The sequence below is a fragment of the Gopherus evgoodei genome, chromosome 4 (genome assembly GCF_007399415.2).
Source record: "Gopherus evgoodei ecotype Sinaloan lineage chromosome 4, rGopEvg1_v1.p, whole genome shotgun sequence".
NCBI lineage: Eukaryota > Metazoa > Chordata > Testudines > Testudinidae > Gopherus > Gopherus evgoodei.
The window spans coordinates 40,022,389-40,045,687 of NC_044325.1; the positions used below are offsets into that span (position 1 = coordinate 40,022,389).

Sequence of the window (23,299 nt, forward strand, 5' to 3'; positions counted from 1 at the left end):
ATATACCCCTTCCTAAATCTGGGGTAGCGGAGGGGGTGCATGGCCTGGGACCCCTACTGCTGGGGTTCGGCGCTGGCAGGCTCCCTACCCAGCTCCTCAGGTTCCCTGGAAGCAGCGACATGTCCGTCCCTCAACTCCTAGCTCAGTGCGCTGCCCCCGCCCCAAGTGCTGGCTCTGCAGCTCCCATTGGCCGGGAACTGTGGCCAATGGAAGCTATGGGGGCAGTGAAGCAGTGCGCAGAGCTAGGAGCTGAGGGAGGGACATGTCGCTGCTTCCGGGGAGCCCCCCAAGGTAAGCACTGCCCAGAGCCCTAACCCCCCTCCTGTGCCTCAGGCCCCTCTCACATGCATCCAAACTCCTGCTGGGGCTGGGGGGAGTGGGGCGGTTGACTGAGACTGCCCCAGCAGTGACCAGTGCGTGTGGCTCACAGGCTGCCCGAGCTGCTCAGGCAACCCCCGGGCCAACTGCACCAGCTGCTGCAGAAGCCACGGATGTCCAGGAAAGTCACAGAATCTGTGATTTCTGTGACCTCCGTGACAAACTCACAGCCTTAAGTATAGGGAAAGCTGGTTTAGTGCAAAGGTAAGGTTGTCTTCCCTCTTGTAGCACCTTTCGTCAAAGTTTAAGAAATGCAAATTTAGCCTTACAGTATATCTGTCAGATAGGTAATATACCTGTCATACAGGTGAGGAAACTGAGGCAAAGAGACTAGGTGGGGTGAAGGTTTTTTCCACTTCTTTCTCCCTCCTTATTTGGCTGTATTAGGGCTAAAACCCATCAATCTTCAATTGTAGTTCTTTGCTCTAAATGGTAGACAACTTGCCTTCTAATTTTTCACAAATATTAGACTATAAATGGGAGATTTTAGGAGAGGGGAAACAAAGAATTGTGGTCAAAGAGTGATAGACTTGAAACTTTGTTGGGAGCACTAATATTACAAAACTGATAGAGCAAGTGAAGTCCCTTAGGAAGTTTTCAATTAAGTGTAATAGAAAAGTCTGTTACAATTCAGATGGAATACCTCAAACATGAAGTCAGGAACTGTTGGTGGAAGAAAAGACAGTACAGGAAGAACTTTACCCTTGTATGGAGGAATTTCAGTTTACTTAGCTGTTTCTCATTGGGACAAAGGATTCCCCTTTAGAAAGCCTTATACAGTCAGCTCTCCACTAAATACTTGAGTCCATGTGTCCAAATTTGATTTTTCCTGTGACTTTGGGATAGTTTTTTCCCTTAAGTACAAAAGGAACTAGTCTCCCCTTCTGCTATACTTCCAAGACTGTAGTTGAGTGCCTTAGCTTTAAACAGGTCATTCCAAATCAGCGCAAATGAAGCTCCATTTTTCACATAAGCTGAAGTGATGTACACACAATCTGCATGAATGAAGAGCAACCAATTTTGTGAAAGAGTTTTGGGACATCTCCATTGTGGAAAGAGGTGTGGTGTTTTTATAAGAATTAAAGGGGAAGTGGGGAATAGGTGCTGAAAGAAACAATTCAACACATTTATCTTAAGCTCAAGAATGAGAAGTAACATATTAAGTTCAAAGCAACAGAGTCCTGTGTCACCTTTTAGATTAACAGATGTATTGGAGCATAAGCATAAGTGGGTGAATACCCACATGACACATGCATCTGACGAAGTGGGTATTCACCCTCAAAAGCTTATGCTCCAACATGTATGTTAGTCTATAAGGTGCCACAGGACTTTGTCGCTTTTTACAGATCCAGACTAACACATCTTCCCCTCTGATATTAAGTTCAGTTTCCTGGTAGGCTTTATAAACTAAAAAGGGGTAGAAATTGAATAGTAGTAGTCAATGAGAGGACTAGTATCCTAAATTCTACTCTCTTCTTCTCTAGACTTCCTTGCCTTCAGAAGAACAGGTGGGGGACCGCTCCACAGGAACCCGTGTTGTAGCAGGTCAGATCTTCCATGAGTCAGAGGAATCAGACTCTCACACTGAAGATGACGAAAGCTTTAGGAGCCCAGAAGAGGAGAAAGAAAGCATGTTGGAGGAGCTTAACTCTCTTGAAATGTCAAACCTATTAAATAAGAACTTGGAAGATGTAGAAATACAGAAACCAGGTAACTTTTTCCTTGAATTCTGCAGGCTTCATAAACCAACAGCAAGAAGCAAAATCAATCTGGAAAAATTTGGGAGATTAGTGGGATCCAGAATTAGTCTTCATTTGTCTCTATTGTCTAACTGAATAGAGGGTTTCAGAATGCAATGGTCATTGCAGCCTTAATTTTCCCAACTGTAATGTTGGCTAATACCTATATCATTTATTTCAGATGCATTTTAAAATGTTTTCCATAGTTTGTTGATTGCACAGCATAAGAAAATTCACTCAAGTTAGTAAGAGTGCCCTGCTCCTTCTTCTTTTTTTTTTTTTTTAAACAACTTGTGAATGGAGAGGACAATCCAAATCGTGAAGTTCTAACATGAACATATCATATCTTCTTAGTCTGAAGCATAGATTATGATCTAAAGCTTTTCTCTCCCCAGAAGTAGTCACTTTTTTGGCCTGATTATAGCTTTGTCGTATGGGGAAGAGGGGAAAGACTATAAGTGGTCGTCTTGTTCTGGTAATTGATTGTATGCAGGTTTGAGGTAAATTGAGGAGAATGGAAGCAAACTTTGACACTGAGAAAACTTTTGTGCATTGACAACCTCTCAGGAGCTGTAGGGCAGCACCTTATTTCATATAAACTAGGTACTTTTCAAATAAAAATACCCATAACCATGCCTGGTTGTTCTCAGATGTTACAGGGAAACTGAGTAAGAATTGCTTTTTAACTCATAATGAAAAGTTAGAGTTCATCTGATTAATATCCTTGCCTTGCAGCTGGCATTTGGGTATCCCTGACGTAGGCTGATGTACATAAAAAGGAAACATTTTTAATGTGCCCAGAGTAAACTAACTTTTACTCTAACCTTATGGAACAGGGTGACTGCATGGTAACTTAATGTTTAACTCAACACTTTGTCTCTAGCAGTTCTTTTTATATGCCTTTTCACAAATGCAGATTAGCATGGTGAAAGGAAGCAGTAATTGTGCAGAACTACGTCTAATAAAATCTGCTAACCTCCACCAGCTCTATACACTTTAAAAAAAAAAAGTGACTTCCTATAAAACATAAGTAGCCTCTAGCTAATACAAAATGCTCTACACTTTTCTTGGGCACTTGTATATGTTGCTGTAGGTGAGTATGACATTGTACAGAGATGAAAGATATCAATGAAGTGGAAAAGTGAGTAAAAAGACATTTTTAGTAGTATAAGCAATTGTTGGTAGCCTTCAAATTCAAGCATCATGTTTAGTCAGCCAGACCTCTTAACTGAAGGTGAAATTTCATTAAGGTACTTCATATCTTCCCATCAAAATGCTATGAAAGGGCTTTGTCTTCACATTTGTTCAAATATGATCTGTAAAAATGCCTCAGCTAGTTGCCTGGAACATTCCCTACTATAGCAAGATAGCTGAATCCCAAACTTGACTGTGTGCAGCCGCTTAGATTATCACCTGAGTAAATATGCTTATTAGCCCATACCTGATATCTTAATATGTATAAGTTTATAAATAACTTCATCTTATACTTGCCTCTCATACAAAGTTCATGGTTCCATTTTTCTCCCATAACAGCACTATCACAGTGTATGGGCTGTAGCATCTTGCATTCTTTTAGGTGTTAGTAAAATATACTGTGCCTGAATTTAAAATAAAAACAAGAAGGTGGGGTGAGGGAAGGAAATGGGATGTGGCTAGCTGATGTTTGCCTACTAATATCATAGCTATGCAATAAGATGTGAGAGGCAGTTGTAAACTAATGCCACCGTCTAAAGCACTACATGATTTGCTTGATGCATTTTATGTGTTTGTTATTTGCCTTCCTCTGAAGCATCCAGTATTTTCCACTACTAGAGGCCAGGAACCAGACTTGATGAATCCAGTAGTTTGACCTGATATGGCAAATTCTATATTCATTGAACTCTAGTCTTGGCCTGTAAACAGCTGTTGAGTTCCAAAAAGGTGAACTGATGAGTAGAGGATGGGGAAATGTTCATTGCTATTGGTTCATATGAAACCATCATTAGTCTATTTATGCAACTTTGAGAGAGAGAAGTTCTTTACCAGAGTTTCAGTTTTACTCTACATTGACGCAGCAGGTGCAAACTAAGCTGGTTTACTTTTTTCCCCCCTCGCTGCTATGCTATGTCACCAGTACTTAAAAACCTTTCTAACTTCATAGACTTCAGCATAGTGTTATGTGAAACCAACTTAGGGGATAATGCTAAGTAAATTTAGGATTCTTATAAAAAGTGAATGAATATTCTTCCATAGCTTTTTGATTAACATGGTTATAAGGGGGGAAACACCAAAAAAGTAACTTTAAAACTTCCCCCTTACAGGGAAAAAAATTGTCAGACCTTCCAAAATAATAACTGCAATATAGACAAAATCCAAGTTCTCAGCAGGGCTGATGACAAGGTGCTGAGTTTGTTGTTCACTGATTGTGGACACCTTTTAGTTCAGTAGTTGAGCAGGTGACAATAAAATATACATGTAGCCAGTTTAATTCTGCAGACTACTCCAGAGTTGGCAGTTACTCATGACTGTTATGCTAAGCCCCTGTGCCATAAGTGCTGGAGCTGGCAAATAACTGTGTGCATATTGTGAAGAAAAATCATTCTGCCACTAGTTAGGGTGTACTGTTGGGCAAGCAACTAACTTGCTCATATGTCATTGTCTTCCCAAAAATGAAATCTTTTGAATTGTCCAGCATAGCAGTGTTCCTAGTAATTCTAGAAGACCTGTATGTAAACAACTTGAGTTTTTTTTGTAGAGGTGACTTAAACCAAACCTGTAAAATAATGTATCTTTAAAATATTATTGAAACCACCAAGCATTCACAAATCATAAGTTGGGCTCACTTTAAAAAAAACCCCACAATCTTTGAAGTGTTTTATGGCTTTCTAGTTTTTGAGCCTTCAGGGGGTCATGTTTTCAAGCTTTTCTCTCCAATCCTGAGGACTAGAAACTTTATGGTTTTGTTTAAAGTAAAAGTTGAGAGAGTATCTGTTTATTCACATGACTCCAGGAGCTGGGAGTTTAATGAAAATTGTGAGACTCACAATTTAATCATGAGAGTTGGCAGTGCTTGTAAAATGAGAAACTTTCATGAAAGCTAATAGAAATGTCATCCATTTTTAAAAAATCCATAAAAATTCAGGGAGATTTAGATCTAAATCTTTCGCTATTATGTTAGAGACTCAAACTGCAATATTGCTGAAGTTAATACATGAGAACCAACTATCAAACTTCCTATAGCCAAATGTCAATCTAATCAGTCTTTTTCATTGCCCTAGCTGAGTGAAGTGCAGTACAGAAGCAAGTAGTATATGGGCACTGGAAACGAAATTAGATTTTCAAATTCTAGCTTTGATATCTTAAGACTTTTAATAATCTAAAACGGCTAATAATATAGTAATGATAACATTAAAATGCAAATCTTATTTATATCAAATATGTCCCTTTTTTATTTCCCTTCTTTATAGTGTTGCATGAATAATGAAACTTTTTAGCTTAATGAGTTTGTCGTACTAAAAGTCAGAAACCTGGTGTACAGTGAACAGTCCCCCTGTGGTGGTGAACAGTTTGTTTGCTACGTGTGTGAGAGACAGACTTTAACTTGAGGTGAAATCATGAGAGAGATCTCATTCCTTGTGGGGTGTTCTTTTCCAGTTTTGACAGCCATCGGAGGCACTGCAGACAGTGAGCCCTGCCACTTCCCCTTCCTGTTCCTGGAGAAGGAGTATGCAGAATGTACTGCTGATGGGAGGGAAGATGGCAGGCTTTGGTGTGCAACAACCTATGATTACAAGAGAGATCAAAAGTGGGGCTTCTGTGAAAGTAAGTAGCCAGATACATTTCTGTTTTCTTTCATCAAAGAATATTTACTGAGTTTAATGATCTCCTTATCCCTTGTGGGCAAGTGTCTCCATAAACATAAGGTTTGCACAGTAGAAGTAATGAGAAAGGGAGAGCCATCCTAGTGACACAGATACTTGTTCCCACACTATCATGTGGTACTCCTATTTCCTGGGTTCGTGGAAACTGAAAGTGACCTTAATGGGTACAATTTGAAAGTTACATGGGGAATTCAATGTATACTTCGCACTGAAGTCGGTGGCTTGCTGCACAAATATGACCCTTTTGTCTCTTGCAGAAAGGAAGCCAAAACATGTGTTTGAGGAAATTTTCTCTCTTTTATCCCCACCTTCCAGGAGGATGATTTGAGTGGCACGGTGATAGCAAAATAAATAAAAGACTAGGCAAACACACAAAGGGTGGCTATAAAAACCCAACAGCCCATTGAGACAACTTTCTCCGTCATTGCCAGCACAACCTCTGTATCTTGTCTTGCAGTTACAAGATCGTGTGTAGGGCCTTACCAAATTCACAGTCCATTTTTGATCAATTTCACAGTCATAGGATTTAAAAAATTGTAAACTTCATGATTTCACCTATTTAAATCTGAAATATCAGGATATTGTAATTTGTAGGGATCCTGACCCAAATAGGAGTTGAGGAGGAATTGCAAGGATATTGTAGTGGGGGTTGCAGTACTGCTACCCTTACTTCTGCGCTGCCTTCAGAGCTGGGCAGCTGGATAGCGGTGGCTGCTGTCTGAGAGCCCAGCTCTAAAGGCAGAGCTGCCATTAGCAACAGCGCAGAAATAAGGATGGCATGATATGGTATTGCCAACCTTATTTCTAGCCTACTGCCTGCAGAGCTGGGCCCTCAGGCAGCAGCCGTCACCCTCCAGCTGCCCAGCTCTGAAGGCAGCTGCGCAGAAGTAAGGGTGGTATGGGATGGTATTGCTCCACTTATTTTTGTGCTGCTGATGATGATGGAGCGCTGCCTTCAGAGCTGGGTGCCCAGCCAACAGCCACCGTGTTTCAGCCACCCAGCTCTGAAGGTAGTGGAGAAGTAAGGATGACAATACCACGACTCCCTTAAAATACCCTCACAACCCCCCTGAAACTCCCTTTTGGGTCAGAACCCCCAATTTGAGAAATGCTGGTCTCCCCTGTGAAATCTGTATAGTAGAGGGTAAAAGCACACAAAAGACCAGATTTCATGGAAGGACACCAGATTTCACGGACTGTGATGCATTTGTCATAGCTGTGAATTTGGTAGCGCCCTAATCGTGTGGCCAAGGAAGACTCTGCCATGAAGACCAGCAGAAACAGATGTTTAAGAGACCAGCCTCTTGCATTTGATTAAACCACTTATCTTTTTTCTCTTTTTAGCTGAAGAGCAGTCTAATAAGAGAAGACAGATGCAGGAAGCAGAGGATGTTTACCAGACTGGGATGAAAATCTTTAACGAAAGCAGTAAAAAGGCTCAGAAGAAAGAGTAAGTCCATGCTTGAACATTAACATAGGTCTTTCTTGGGAGACGCGAATGACTTGGTTTGGTACGATGTCTTTTAACCAGGACACAGCTTAATGAGACACTTAGTTTTAGACTTGAGTGATACTAGAAGTTATATAGACTTAATTTTATATAAATCAATCATGTGGCATTGAGAATAAATGGTAATTGGAGAACATTCACAGGAGCAGAAACTCATGTCAGCTTTCTTTGAGTAGATCCACAAAAAGTAGCTTGACTTTTTCCATTATGGAATGTGTGCAGGTAATTCTAACAGTGTTCATTGTGCTGCTAAGCAGTGCAATTCTCTACTTCAGAAAAAGAACCATTGTTTTTTCTCTAGCCATGTAACAAGAGCTGGGCAGGAGGAATCTGGGCTTTTTGGGGTTTGTTTTTTTCCCCACACAAAATGTCAAGATTTTTTTTTTAATCCATTCTAGAGCAAGACAAACCTAAAACCTTTGAAATCTTTAATGAAAAAAGAGACAACCCATCTCCCCACCCCCCTCGCCAACAACCTGAATAGCCAATAGTCTAGTGGTTAGCATGCTCACATGAGATGTGGCAGATCCAGGTCCAAGTTCATGCTCTGCCTTGTGAGTCCTAAACCACTTGTCTGTGGCTTCATTGAAGCTACTATGTTTACATGAAAAGTTTTTGACAAATATTTTCTGAGTTAAAAATCAGAAAAAGACTTTGTCAAAAAATTCCTGGCCCTCTTTATACCTAACTATACTGAGATCATGAATTGGAGAAATGTTTTTGTTGTAACGTGGTACCCTCTACAGCAGAAGAGAGGAATATCTTAGAACAGCCCCTGCAGGATGTAACAGCTGCCCTGGTATGAACTCTAAAAACTCAAATCTGGATTCACTGACATTTGACATATCCAGTGCCTGTTTGGTGCCTTTGAGACTCCTGAGATCTTTTTCCCTTTTCAACTCAGGATTTCACTGACTTCTTCAAAGATTAGATTAACAAGATTCAGTAGGAACTTCTCTACTGTTGCTTGGTTACCGTGAAAGCACTATATATAACTGCAAAGTATTGATTTATATTCTCTGTTTTAGCTATCTAACTCGGTTACTACAATTTAGTTTTGTATAACGTAAATGGATAAATGCAAAAGAGGAAACCAAGGAAGAGCAAGGATGAGATGAAACTCTCATCTGCTCAGTCTGGATTCTTTGTGCTCCATCCATCTAGTAAATCAGCAGCAATGTCAGGTAGTTCCAACTTACTGTAAATACCACAAATCATGTGTATTGCAGTAGCATCTAGAGGCCACACTTAAGATCATGGCCTCTTGTACTAAGGCACTCTACATAGACACAATAAGAGACAAAGACCTCCAAAAGTTTAGTTTGGCAAGACATAGTGGGAGAAAGGAAGCATTATTCCCATGTTACACATGGGAACTGAGGCACAAGAGGCTAAGGGATTTATCCAAGGTCATGCAGGAAATCTTTGACAAAGCAGGAATTGGACTCTGAAAATCTGGTTCCAGTCCAGTGTCTTAGCTGCAAGATCATCCTACTTTTTGTGCTTTAAATATTATAGGAATTAGTAGCAGTGGTCTTTCAGTTTCAGGTCACTACTCACCTTTCTATTAAACATAAGACTACAAGAGAGTGGTGCGAAAGAAACCAACATGGAGCCTGAAATATAAAGATTTATTTATACGGGAAAAGGAAGAAGTCTAGAGAATAGAAACTGGAAAGCAAACAAACAGTAGCAAAGAAGGAAGTGAGACAATTTCCTTTAAACTCCTCAGGGTAGTTTAATATCTTACACAGATTAAAGTATACAGAACAAATTTTTTTATACATTAACCTGTTTAGATGGTACCTTTTGGGGAATCACAGTTCTAGATGTCAGAATCACAGTGAAGAGACCTTTTGTCTATTTCAGTCAAGGATCTTGCACAGTCAGCTAAACTAATTTAGCAAAAAGGTCTTTTCCCAAAAACTTCTTCTCATGGTTAATCTAGCCTCTTCATTACAACAGTAACGATGTAATCATTTTAGCCCAGTGTTTGTATGGAATCCATTGGTGCTTTTAGTTTAAATTGATTTAATATTGAAGTGAATCAAGATAGTTGAGCTGATGCCTCATGTGACATGAAACCATTAAAAAGCAGTGGTGGTGATAACTTTACTTTTGTGACTAGATCCTGTGGATGTTGTCTTCCATTACCAGCACAACAACAGAAAAAAACCTCTGTAGTGAGGAGGTGTCTGACTCTGTGAACCGTTAAAAAGGCTCATGAATAATATTAATTTATATGTTAACAATGTGGAGGATTGTGAACCCATGGATATGCTCTTAATTTGTGGTGTCTTAGTCATGTGAGGTTTTGAATATTATACTATGTTTGAAAAGGAAAATGCCTGCAAATTAGGTAGTGGTAGATTCTGAATGGCAATTAGGACAGAGTGAGGCAGTGAAAAGTTTCCTCTGTACCCTTTAGCTTTACTGATAGAACTTGTTTTGTTTGTTTAAAGGTGACTAAACTTTTAATTACATTCTTCTTTAAGAGCATATCAGTATCTTCTGAAAGCAGCTGACATGAACCATACCAAGGCAATGGAAAAAGTGTCTTATGCTCTACTGTTTGGGGATTACCTGAAGCAAAACATCCAGTCTGCTAAAGAGCTGTTTGAGAAACTGACTGAGGAGGGATCTCCTAAAGGGCAAACGGTATGTATTCTCTAAAGCAGTGGTCCCCAAACTGTGGGAAATGCCTGTCTAGGGGGGTGCAGAATAATGTTTGTGGGGAACACAGCAGGGCCTGGGCCAATCCCCATGGGGGTCAGGGAAGGAGCGCCACTCAGTCCCACTCTGCTCCAGCTCAGCCCCAATCTAGCCACGGCTCCGCTTCCAGCCTCAGCTGCCAGCTCCTGACCCCAGCCATGGCTCCCAGCCACAGCTCCGCTCCCAAGGGGGCACGGGCAGATTACAGTAGGGGGGCACTGCTCTAAAGGGAGATTTTGTTTAGCGTTCATGTTGTCAGCTTCAGCCATGACCAAGGGTGGGATGGGCCATGAAGACTGACCTCCCTTCTCACCTCTAGAATGGGATGAGGAAGATTGATGGGGGAAGCTGACTCTGTTTTTCCTTGGGCTATAAATGTTTTGTGTATAAACAGGACTTTAGTCTCTTGGGCTGCAATCCAGCACTTTTTTTGCTCTTAAATAAATAAATCTGACATCTAGAACTTATGTTTTGACCTAATGATGTTTAGAAGGAAATTCTTTTTTTCTTTTTTTTTTTTTAAACCTATGTGTAAGTAGTGAGTTCTGGTCTGTTCATCGCTTTAACTAACTACCAGCTTGGGTACAGGTCAGGAAGATACAGGCAGCTACAATTTGAAGACTCTAGCCAACCAAATATCTTTTAAACTTCTGAGTCAATGGCCTGGTGCTGTTTGTTTGGCTATGGGATTTCCATAAAGATAACTGCTGATAGTTAAGCTCTTTCAAGGTTATCTAGGCTACACTGGAAATTTGACAACTATTGGATGAAACATAATTGCCCTTTTAGTCACAAACATGCACGTTTTAAATGTTCTAGAATTGTTGACTTTTGGTTTCAAAGGCAGTAGCTATCAACACAGAATTTTCATTAAATATTTACACATACACTTTATACAAGGTTCAGAGATCTGATTCTGAAGGAAAGCCTCATCCTGACACTTTAAACTTGAATCTGAGATGTTTTTTTCCCCCTCACACTTCTGTCCCTTAATTTCTCTTCTGTTTCCATCCACTTCCACTTCCTCTCACATACCTTCATGTCGTTGAAGTATCCGCTCTAAGTAGGAGGCTGAAAAATAATTTTTGTAGTTTTTATTAAAATGTCTTTTGTAAAACTATACAAACTTGGAGTGGAATGCAGCTATTCCTATAAATATAACCGTGTGCATATAATCACATTAAGTGAAAAAAATTTTTGTTAAAAGAGTGCCTATCCTAGTCTAAAGGCATTATACAGTCTAAACATATGACCAGTAATGTATTACTTCAAAGATCTCCTGCCCTATTCAAGTAAACTCCCTCACTCCACTCCATAACCTAATTCAACCCCTCCTCCTGGGAAAATAAAGGAATCTTGGAGCATGCTGTGTGAAGTTCATTCTCTTAATATCCATGTTCTACCAAATGAATGGAGGTGATTCAAAGGCATGTTAGCAGCACTTAGGTTTGTTTGTAACTTGTCTAAAGGGTAGGACTATTGTTTGAACAGTTGTCTAAATGAGTACTGTTCCCCTTCTCTTACTCCTCAGCCCTGCGTCTGCAGCACTGAATATCTTGAGAGCAAATGACAAGCAATAGAACTTTTTCAGTGGCTGTTACAGTGTAGGGCTGCTGAGTACTGGAAGTATCAGCAGGAACACTTGTATCTCTTTTCAGTTACTAAAGACTGTCTACAAGAAAAAATTCTTGAGGGAGAGAGCTAGTGCATGAGCTCCTTATTCACTTAGCACAGGGGTTCTCAAACTAGGGGTTGGGACACCTCGGGGTTGTGGGGTTATTACATGGGGGGGTCACGAGCTGTCAACCTCTGTGCCAAACCCTGCTTGCCTCCAGCATTTATAATGATGTTAAATATATTAAAAAGTGTGTTTAATTTATTGGGGGTGGGTCACACTCAAAGGCTTACTGTGTGAAAGGGATCGCCATTAAAAAAGTTTGAGGCCCACTGACTGGGTGTATTCATACTGCAGTATCATCACTACCATAGATCTACACTGGAGGTTTTTAAGTGGAATTACATATTAGTCTTCATTCCAGAACACACACGTTTTGATTGTGGTTACAAATGTCTGTAGATTAGTATGCATAAACCTGTTGACTATCCTGTCTCCACAATTTTAGGCAGTGAGGTCCAGATCAAGACTGATACATGATTCATGACTTGCCCATAGCTGTGTTACTTCTGAAATACTGTATGCAGCCATCACTGATAACTGATCAGCTGGTGTGGCTACAACAGACTTCAGGTTTTGGTGGAATTATATTAACTGTTCACTCTAGGTGAAGTCTCCTGATTATCCTAACATGTCAAACTTTGGAAGTTTAGCTCTTATATTTGTGTGTGACACTGTATCTTCTGTGTTCTCTCTGATGGCCCACACAGCTGTATCAGGTGACGGAGCTAGAACAGTACTTATTTTTGTTTTTTCTTCAGAAAGTTCTAGGTGTCATAACTAATTAGATTTACAGTCACAAATTATTACTGCCCAGCAGCAAAACTGATCATATACAAATAATGAATTAGCTCAGCCAACCTGTAAATTAAAGCACCTTTCCCCAGGAATATACACTTAGACTCTGCCTTGGCCAGATTTATATCAAGTAGATTTTGCAGCATACCTGAAAATCCATCAACTCTGGGCTATTTTGAGCCAAGGTGGAAAGTAAGTTCCACAGTCCCAGAGCCTTCTTGGAGAACACTCTGCCAACAGCTCCTTCTCTATATAGAACTTACTTTTTTGTATAGCGCATTGAAAATTAAGTAATCCTTGCAAAACACTCCATGTGAGAGAGAAGTTACTTCTGTTTTACTAATGAGGGAACTGAGGCATAGAGGTTAAGGTGCTTGTTTAAGGCAACTCAGGGCTTGTCTACATCAGAAAGTTGCAGCGCTGGTGAGGGAGTTACAGCGCTGCAACTTTGAAGGTGTACACATCTGCAGGACATCACCAGCGCTGCAACTCCCTGTTTGCAGCGCTGGCCGTACTCCCGTTTTGTCTCGGGTGTAGAGGATCCAGCGCTGGTGATCCAGCGCTGGTAATCCAATGTAGACAGTTACCAGCGCTTTTCTTGACCTCCGTGGAAGGAGGAAGCCTCTGGTAATCAAGCTGGTTTCCTTTCCCGGTTTGCTCTCTCGGTCCCGGAGCCACCCAGCAAACCGCAGGGAAGGAGACCTGCTTGCTCGGGGTTCCGGGACCGAGAGAGCAAACCGGGAAAGGAGACCAGCTTCGCCGCGGTTTGCTCTCGCGTTCCCGGAGCCACCCAGCAAACCGCAGGGAAGGAGACCTGCTTGCTCGGGGTGCCGGGACCGAGAGAGCAAACCGGGAACGCCGCGGTTTGCTCTCTCGGTCCCGGAGCCACCCAGCAAACCGCAGGGAAGGAGACCTGCTTGCTCGGGGTTCCGGGACCGAGAGAGCAAACCGCGGCGTTCCCGGTTTGCTCTCTCGGTCCCGGAACCCCGAGCAAGCAGGTCTCCTTCCCTGCGGTTTGCTGGCTGGCTCCGGGACCGAGAGAGCAAACCGCGGCGTTCCCGGTTTGCTCTCTCGGTCCCGGAACCCCGAGCAAGCAGGTCTCCTTCCCTGCGGTTTGCTGGCTGGCTCCGGGACCGAGAGAGCAAACCGCGGCGTTCCCGGTTTGCTCTCTCGGTCCCGGAACCCCGAGCAAGCAGGTCTCCTTCCCTGCGGTTTGCTGGCTGGCTCCGGGACCGAGAGAGCAAACCGCGGGGAAGCTGGTTTCCTTTCCCGGTTTGCTCTCTCGTCCCGGAACCCCCCTTGAAGCCGCCCAACAGCGCTGCAGTGTGGCCACATCTAACACCACTTGCAGCGCTGGTTGCTGTAAGTGTGGCCACTCTGCAGCGCTGGCCCTATACAGCTGTACTAATACAGCTGTAACAACCAGCGCTGCAAAATTTTAGATGTAGACATGGCCTCAGCAACTTTGTCAGTCATTATTAGACCTCTTGAGTCTTTGGCTTGCAGCCCTACGCGCCAGTGGATACTAGACAGCACTGCCTCTCTAGAATATAAGAGAAATCCATGCTAGCCTACTTGACCTTGGAGACATCATGTACTTTATATTTAACAATAAATGAATTAGACATGGGGGATACCCAAATAAAGTCGACTTTTTGGTCTACTTATATGCACTCAAGTACCTATGTTTTCCAGGTCACTGCAACATATTTACCTTTTTTTGTTCCTAGTCTGCAAACCTAATCCTAAAATTTCCAAATATTCATTGAATTGTATTTTTATTTCAGGCTCTTGGATTTCTCTATGCATCTGGTCTTGGTGTTAATTCCAGTCAAGCTAAGGTAACTCTGTCAAATCTTCACTTTTGCTTTTATTTCACTTCAGATGCAAATGATTAAATACCTTCTATTCTTATTCTAGGCTCTGGTTTATTACACTTTTGGCGCTCTCGGAGGAAATCTGATAGCGCACATGATTTTAGTAAGTGAGATTTCATAACTTTAGTTCTGTGTATTAGCTAATAGAAATGCCCCTTTTTAATCTAATTTTATATCTCGATTATTAAGATCATGAATGTTTTATATTCTCCTGAAAGTGTAGGTGCTCAGTTTTTAAACACAAGAGCATGTCTATACAGTGCTGGTTATTGCCTACCCATTCCATTACTATTTAATACAGAAACCTTCCACAGAAGATGAAAGCTAACGCTAAGGGCTTGAGTCTCCTTTCACAACTGTTTTGTCCTTATTTATCTCCAGGGATTTCAATGAAGTTACACTGGTATAAATGAGAGGAGACTCAGGCCCTTAAAAACCAAAGCAGGATCTTGTTTTTCTCCAACAGCACGTATAAAATCCACAAATAGAATATGGCGCATAAAATTCAAACCCTTTAAACAATGTGTTAAATTGTTGCTCCTGAGGCATCAAAATCTGCTTAGTTGTTTTGTTTGTTTTTAAAACGCAAGGCTCATTGACTACTCTTGCATTCATTTATAGGGCCCTAGCAAATTCACAGCCATGAAAAACGCATAATGGACCACGAAATCTGGTCTTCCCCCAGGAAAGTTTTTTTGTTTTTTGTTTATCCCGTACTATACACACTTCATGAGGGAGACCAGCATTTCTCAAATTAGGGGTCCTGCCCAAAAGGGAGTTGCAGAGCGGTCACAAGGTTATTTTAGGGGGGTTGCAGTATTGCCACCCTTACTTCAGCTCTGCCTGCAGAGCTAGGGGGCAAGAGAGTGGCGGCTGCTGACTGATGGGCCAGCTCTGCAGGCAGGAGTGCAGCAGTAAGGGTGGCAGTATCATACTATGCCATCCTTTCTTCTGTGCTGCTGCTGACGGCAGCTCTGCCTTCAGAGCTAGGCTCCCAGCTGATGGCAGCACCGCCACCAGCAGAAGTGCGGATAGCAGTACTGCAACCCACTTAACAATAACCTTGCAACACCCCCCACACCACACACACACAACTCCTTTTTGAGTCAGGACTCCTACAATTACAACATCAGATTTTAAATAGGTGAAATCATGAAATTTACAATTTTTAAAATCCTAAGACAATGAAATTGACTAAAATGATTTTGGTTGGGCCCTATTCATAGGAGTACATCTAATCTGAAGCATTTCTTCTGCTGTGAGAAGTTGATGAAAGTCGCACGAGTGCATCCAGCTATTTAACTGCATAAAATGTCCAATAAGTGGCTGTATAACAACTGATGATTCCTTGCTTTTGTATCTTTGCAGGGTTACCGGTACTGGGGTGGGATAGGAGTCCTTCAGAGTTGTGAATCTGCTCTCACTCACTATCGACTTGTGGCTAATCATGGTAAAAAAAAATTCATATTAACAAAGGTGCAAATCTAGAATTACCTACAATATTTGTCTGGGCATACTTCAAAATATTTAGAATTTTATATTCTTATACGTTCATTAGTTGAACACACTGGTAGGTTAGCTCTTACAGATATTGTAGACCAATTTGATATCTTCTTCCATGTATAACCTTTAAATTTAAACTTTTAATTCTGAAGGATGCCAAAGGACTTCACAAATGGGTATTCCCAGGCATGATTAATCTCTAAATTAACTGATCTTTCTAGAAAAACTTAATAGATTTTTAAAAAAAATATTCTTTGAATTCTGGAAATTCAGAGTTAATGTTGATTGTGGAACCTAAGCTGTCTTGCACTATGCACCATTCACATATGGCAGAGTTACAGCTAAAACTGCCTACTCCTCTATCACCTGCCTACAATACACAAAATCATAGTATAATTCGTTTATTCTTGAGAAGTACTTACTCTAATATACAGCCTTATTTGCCCAATTTATGGGATCTGGGTGGATGTTTGATTTTGATAAAACCAGTCTTTTTGGTGGTGTGCCAAAAATGTAGCGCTCCAAAAATGTAGCGCTCAGTTGAAAGTTGTCTGCAAATGGCTTACTTCATATGTCTTAGTATGTTAACTTCACGTTCCTTTTCTTGTTCTTCTCATCTTCTTGTCACCAGTGGCTAGCGATATATCTCTGACAGGAGGCACGGTTGTGCAGAGAATTCGCCTGGCAGATGAAGTGGAAAATCCAGGAATGGCCAGTGGGATGCTGGAGGAAGATTTGATTCAATATTACCAGTTTCTAGCAGAGAAAGGAGATGTACAAGCACAGGTATATCAGTGTGACATGATGGGGTGGGACTCTTCTGGAGGCTGTTGGAGCAGTTGCAAATGTGTGAAGCTCTCAAGAATCCAGTTTTTTCTCTTGCTCCTAGACCAACATGGTTACTAGAACTGATCAGAAACTTTTCACTGAAACTTCTTTTGATGGAAAATAGCTTTCTGATTATATTTTTGTTTTATTAAAATTTTCAGGTATTTGTTGAGAAACATTCTTGATTTTCAAACTTAAAAATTCCACCAATAAAAATCGACGAACATTTTTTCTCGTGTGTGTGTGCTTGGAAAATAAAATTCCTCTTTCGATTAACATTCTATTGGTTGCTTTCCTCACACCGTGAGGAGGAGAGAGCTTTGCAATACTCCAACTCCTCTGGCCAGTTTAGGAGCAGAATTGGCTGTTCTGGAGGGAGCCTTGGCCAGAAGGACTGTCACAGTGCAGAGCCTTCAGGACAAAGGAGTAGAGGACTGCTGAGGGCCTTGGAGAGACCAATATCACCATAGTTAGACATTTTGTCTGTGGTTGTAAGGTCGCTAGATTTAACTAGAAGAACTGTCATCTGTAACCGTGAATGTTCTCCATCCCGCTTCGTTGCTGTTCTCTGCCTCTACCTAGCATTACATTAGAAATGTTCACCCTAAGAAATAAACATGGCACAACACTGAAGTGGCCTTTGGACCAACAACATGCCAACCATGTATGGCAGCAGTGACACAGTTAAGTAGAAGCCAAAGGGTCTTTGGTGGAGTTCAAAAGCTGTCATGAAGAAATGTATAGTAGTCATCATTTAAAGTAAGTGTTTGCCAGGGATCTTCCAGTGTTATCTGAGATGCTGTAGTTAATTCCTGTAAATATATGGAAATACTCCATTCCTTATACTACTGTGTGGTCACTGATGGCAAATAATCCGTTGCGTGGAAAACTAATTGTTTTCAGTCAAGTTACCACTGGACAAGTGTCCACATCACAACTGTCATTAATAGCCTCCTTTGTTAGCAATCTCAGCAGAGAGACCATTGAAAATAAAGTAGCCCTTCCAGGTCAGGTTTGGGGCATACTGGTAGGCCCAGGTGGAGGAAGCTTGGCCTGCCACTGCCCACATTGTATCTGTTCTCTAGGTAGAGGATTTTGCTATCTGCAGAGTGTAAACATAACTCCCTTCCACTATATTTAATCCACATTAACGGAAGGAATCAGAAAGAACTGAGAGATGTCTGACCATAACAAATAAAAAATGGAAAGGATATGTTTTTTAAAAACTAGGGTAACAAATTCAAAGATGCTCAATCTTTTTTTTTATATCGTAACAAGGATCTTAAACCTGAGGAAGCCAACTCATTTGCCTTAATCACCCTTTTGCCTCAAACTGTGGTGACTACTGAAGCAGAATATTTTTTGTTTTCAGTCTTATTTCCTGTCGTCTTTATCTCTGATAAACGATTTGGTATGCTGTTTGCTGTGCATGTGATTTAATTTACTCAATTTGTAATTGTATTGCTTGTGTATAAAGCTTCTGTATACAGGGAGACACGATGCTTTACGTTTTATTTTTATTTTTCAGGTTGGCCTTGGTCAGTTACATTTACATGGAGGAAGAGGAGTGGAGCAAAATCACCAGGTACCCATTTTACGTCATTGCTGGCATTTATGCCCTAGTGATAAATATGATTTACAAGAGAGTAAATTGTCTAGTCCTCATGAAAAACTAAAACTCTTGTCTAAATGTTGGCTTGATACAGCAATTGTGATTGGCTTTCTAGCTAGTTGTGTGCACTATTCTGATTGGTAGAAAGACCCAGATTCTCTCCCTGCCCCACATTAGCTGAAGATATTGGAGATGAAGTCAAAATACATGGCGCAAGATTCCCATACAGAAGAGACAACAGACTTCATTGCACATCTCAGTGACTGAGCTTTTGCATGCGTAAGAAGCTTTTTGTGGTGTGCTGATGCATAGATTTGAAATTAGAATCTGGCCCATGTTGTTTACGAGAATTGTTGCAATACACTAAATATACTCTTTCATGGCTGAATAAGCAGCAAATGGATGTGTGGCTTTCAGTACTGCCAGGTGTTCACAATTCCCAGCTCAGTGCTGGGTTGGCTTATGCAATAGGAAGAAATTGACTTGCTGCAAAGGCAGGCAGAATTTTTAAAAAGCTTATGTGATGGTAAATGAAGAGCTGGTGCAACTCAGACTCAGAGTGGGCATGTCATGAAGATGATTATTCCAGACTAATTCCCAGCAAGGGAGTGAATGAACCCTGCAGTTGTCTTTAAGTCAACTTAAAACAAACAAAAACATCCTTTGTTCAGCATTGTTTTTGATCCATATATATCATTCAGACTTGGCACAGCCACAGAGTCTGCACTGAAGATAGAGGCAATTTGAAATACCTAACATGCAGTTTTGTGACTGCCAGAGTGATCAAGTGTTCCCACTTGCTCTCAAGTATCAATCAAGAATTTAAAACCAAGAACGCCTCTTAGAGCCAGCAGCTAGTTCTTGTCAAACTGAACTTTAAATTTACCTGACTTAAATGAGCTTTCCCTATTGACATCAAACAATCTTGAGTATTCAGCTCAGAATAGTACAAAATCAGATCTAAATACCTACCCAGACTGAAAAACATCCTATAGAGACACATGTCCCTGCAATTAAGTTTTTTGGGATGAGTTAGGCTGGGCTAGTAAGGCTCAGCTGCATAGACTGCTCACAACTGGAAAAATGAGGCATTGCCTCCTGAATTTTAGGGGTATGCCAGGCCAACAGTGGCTGCTGGTCTAGGTATGCAAATTATATGGAGGAAATCTCCTATTATGTATATTTAATCATTCAGTTGACTCAGGCAAACTATCTAATTAAAAAGCTCCTGTTTCCCAACAGTGACGCTCAACTTTGTGTTAAAATCTTGGGCAGGATTTTGGCCGTTCTGCACTTAAAAAGCGAGAGCTATTCTGTAGATAAAGGAAGACCAGGCAGGTTTCATGCTTGGCAGGTTGTCCTCAGACATTGTGTGTAGCCTTTTCTATGGCAGCAAAAAAAAATGCACCTGGGGGCAGTGCTCTCAAAATGGATTATGGAAAAAGAATTGTAATTATAGAGTGGATTTACCTTATGCAAGTGCCTAGAGAATTAATCTTCTGAGACAGGTTGATATGAAGCTGCTTTGTAAATTGAAATGAATAGCATTATTTCTGACTCCTCTTGCTAACTCATGGCATGCCAAGGGACGTTCATCTTCATGTTGGAACCTTTACTGTACATCACAAGCAATATTTGGTAATATACCTGTTACCAATGGAGTGTAATATAGAATCTACAAACACTATTTGTTTATGGAGTAAATGCTTTTATTGACTAAAATTACTTTTGAATTCTTTCTCACAGAGAGCATTTGAATACTTCAACCAAGCAGCTAATGCTGGTAACTCGCATGCCATGGCCTTTCTAGGAAAGGTAAGACAAGTATTTTCCAGAGCATTCAAATGTGGATGACTTTCATCGGAAGCTGCTGGGTACTTTCCACATTTTGAAAATCAGGATGATTATTTAGTTGCCTAATTAAAGACTTCAGCTCCTCAATTAAGCATTCGTTTTAAAACAAATAAAGCCTTTTTAGAGAGACAGAGGGTGAAGTAATCTCTTATTGGACCAACTTCTGTTGGTGAAACAGATACTTCTGAGCTACATAGAGCTCCTCTTCAAGTCCTAATGTTTTAGAGGAAGGTGTAAGAAACTTCACAGTAGTCTGTTTCCCTGAGCAGCCACAGTAATACAAGCGTTCTAGCTCTGCCTTATTGACACCTAAGCATTTCCAGCATATTAGGTCTATGTGTGTATGGTATACACTACTGTTAATGGAGCGATATGGTAGCTCAACTTTTTCCAGAATGCCTTTTGATGAAATACATAGTTTCCCATAACAAAGCCTCCTAATCAACATCATCTTATTGGTTAAAGAGCAATTTCTTTTCATAGATGTGGGTTGTTTTATTTTTAAAAGACAATTATTGAGCCTTAGTCTAAAAACACGTCTTTTAGTCTTGTCTTATCTATACATGTTAAAATTTGCACTAAATTTTTTGTAAATTTTCGGTGACAGCCCGTAAAAGAAACGGACATGAATTCAACATCAAAAATTAATCGAGGTTCTTCACTTTTCCTACTTAAAACTAAACTATGCCCCTTTCTTAATTAACTGTTAGTTGTGCTTTTGTCTCCCAGTTGTATTCGGAAGGAAGTGATATCATACCCCAGAGCAATGAGACTGCTCTTCAGTATTTCAAGAAAGCTGCTGATATGGTATGTTGTTTTTTTTACTCATGAGTTAGAAATATAAAGCCCATATCTGCTGAAAGGTAGATCGTGATTGGTTCACAAAAGTCTGCCTTTGACTTCGTTTTTTGTAACTTAAATAGCTAAAAATTCATATGTAAAGTACTTTACAAACATAGATTGTTTCATAAGACCTAAAATTAAGCTCCTGACTACAGTGCTTCGTGGAGTCTGCTCAATGCAACAGGTGTAACAATTCTCATGACGTGCAACTATTGATTCTGTTTTAGATGTTTAAATCCCATCTCTAAATTTCCCCCGCACTGTGTGTGGGGTGTGTGTTGTCTTCACTTACTCTCCAAAATGGTTGTATAGCATAGTTGTAAATTAAACTGACACTGCAGCCCCCGGTAGAACTCAGTTTGTTTCTCTTGTCCATGCACCATATGCTTTCATTTCCTTTGATAATATGTTCAGATTATCTCACTTGAGTTTTAAATACAAAAGAAGCTAGAGCATTTAAAATGTTTATTTTATGGGAAGAGGCAGAAGTAGCTTTTTGGGAAAGAAATACAGTGTATGTATAAAATGTGGTGAGAATGCAGTTCTTTGGGTTTGGGAATGAAGTCCTAGTACACCTCTACTTCAATATAATGCTGTCGTTGAGGGCCAAAAAATCTTACTGCATTATAGGTGAAACTGCATTATATCGAACTTGCTTTGATCCACCAGAGTGCATAGCCACGTGCCCACCCGCCATCCCCCAGAGCACTCCTTTACCATGTTATATCCGAATTCGTGTTATATCAGGTCGCATTATATCGAGGTAGAGGTGTACTTTTCTTGCTCTTCCATGCCCTGCAAGATAACTAAGATTAGCAACTTGATTACTGCTTGAATTTGTCAAGATTCTCACCACTTTTCCAGACCTTTTACACCACTCCAGCACTTTTTACCCAGCATAACAGGATCCTAACAGCCCTGGCTGGGGGAGATTTCCCCCAGTGTATGCACTGTGGAAGATAGCTATGTAAAGCTGCCTTCAGAGGAACACTCACAAGCCCTGGTGTGTGGAGGTGGGTGTCGGGCACAGCCATAGCACACAGTGCTGTGGAGATTCTAGGCAGTGCTGTAGGCCATAAATTGACCATTCCAGAGAGTTGTCATAACTTAGGGCCCCAAGGCTATTTGCTACACCATGGGCCCCTCCAGCCCTCAGAACAGCCCAGACTCAGGAGCACATAGGTGGCTGAAAGCTAACTTAGTGCCACCTCCCCTTGGCCTGCAAGTTCTGTGCTGGGTCTCTGAGAGGTACAGCACAGGATCTCACTTCTAGCATTGGGCACCCCCTCGTTTTCTACTGAAATCAATGGAGTGGTAACAGAATAAGGGTAGCACAATAGGCGTCAAGGAGAGGTTAGCGCCATAGGGCTTAAAGAGGGACAATGACATATTAAAGAGTTTATGAAAATCTGTTAATCATCAACAGCTATCCTAGAGGACACGAAAGGACATATTAAAGACTTCGGTATAACTTGTAGCCAGGCCCCCCACTTTTTTTTCCTCCTTAAGTATTTTTTTCTTTGTCAGGGTAATCCAGTTGGACAGAGTGGACTAGGAATGGCTTACCTGTATGGAAGAGGAGTTCCAGTGGTAAGTCTGAATAGTATCCTTTCAGTCCTGATCACCTAGTGGAAAAATCAGTCAATTTCTAAAATACCTGGTTGGTAGAAGAGAGGGATAAGTGTTAGGTTACATAATCTTATTTGCTGACTTTTCCTTCATAAGTAATCATTTTTTAGTTGCTCGAATCCTATGGATATAAGTCATGAAAGTAAAACTCCAGTACTGAGAAACATAATACCCTGATATTTTCAAATAACTTGAACATCCAGTGCCCAGTAAAGATGTTACTAGTCACAGGACTGAAATAATTCTTAAAAACAAAATATGCTATAAAATACTTTTAAAATCCAGCTTTATTTTGTCTTGCAATTAGACGTAGTTCTGAACTATTCCTATTTTATTTCTTGGTTCAAGGACACACAAGTCTATGTGTAGATTTTTATGAAAATCTGCAGAGACAAATGCTTACATCACTTGCCTTGCTAGTGATCCCATGTGCAAGATATACCTTCCTGGAGCTCTAGGTGTTCAGCTTTGCAAACAGATA

General features: G+C 40.8%; 1 protein-coding gene across 2 annotated transcripts in view; it reads left to right on the top strand.

The window, feature by feature from the left end:
- The window catches only part of SEL1L (SEL1L adaptor subunit of ERAD E3 ubiquitin ligase), a 52,772-nt gene that overhangs the window by 11,473 nt on the left and 18,000 nt on the right, over positions 1–23,299 (top strand). Inside the window, exons 3-14 of one of the 2 annotated variants that reach the window (XM_030558978.1) lie at positions 1,863–2,088; positions 5,751–5,918; positions 7,322–7,427; positions 9,983–10,145; positions 14,460–14,513; positions 14,593–14,652; positions 15,918–15,999; positions 16,684–16,838; positions 18,409–18,465; positions 20,239–20,307; positions 21,076–21,153; positions 22,717–22,779. In XM_030558978.1, coding sequence (XP_030414838.1) covers positions 1,863–2,088; positions 5,751–5,918; positions 7,322–7,427; positions 9,983–10,145; positions 14,460–14,513; positions 14,593–14,652; positions 15,918–15,999; positions 16,684–16,838; positions 18,409–18,465; positions 20,239–20,307; positions 21,076–21,153; positions 22,717–22,779 — 1,281 coding nt within the window. The remainder of the gene's footprint in view (positions 1–1,862; positions 2,089–5,750; positions 5,919–7,321; positions 7,428–9,982; positions 10,146–14,459; positions 14,514–14,592; positions 14,653–15,917; positions 16,000–16,683; positions 16,839–18,408; positions 18,466–20,238; positions 20,308–21,075; positions 21,154–22,716; positions 22,780–23,299) is intronic. The other variant, XM_030558979.1, reaches the window with a different exon arrangement.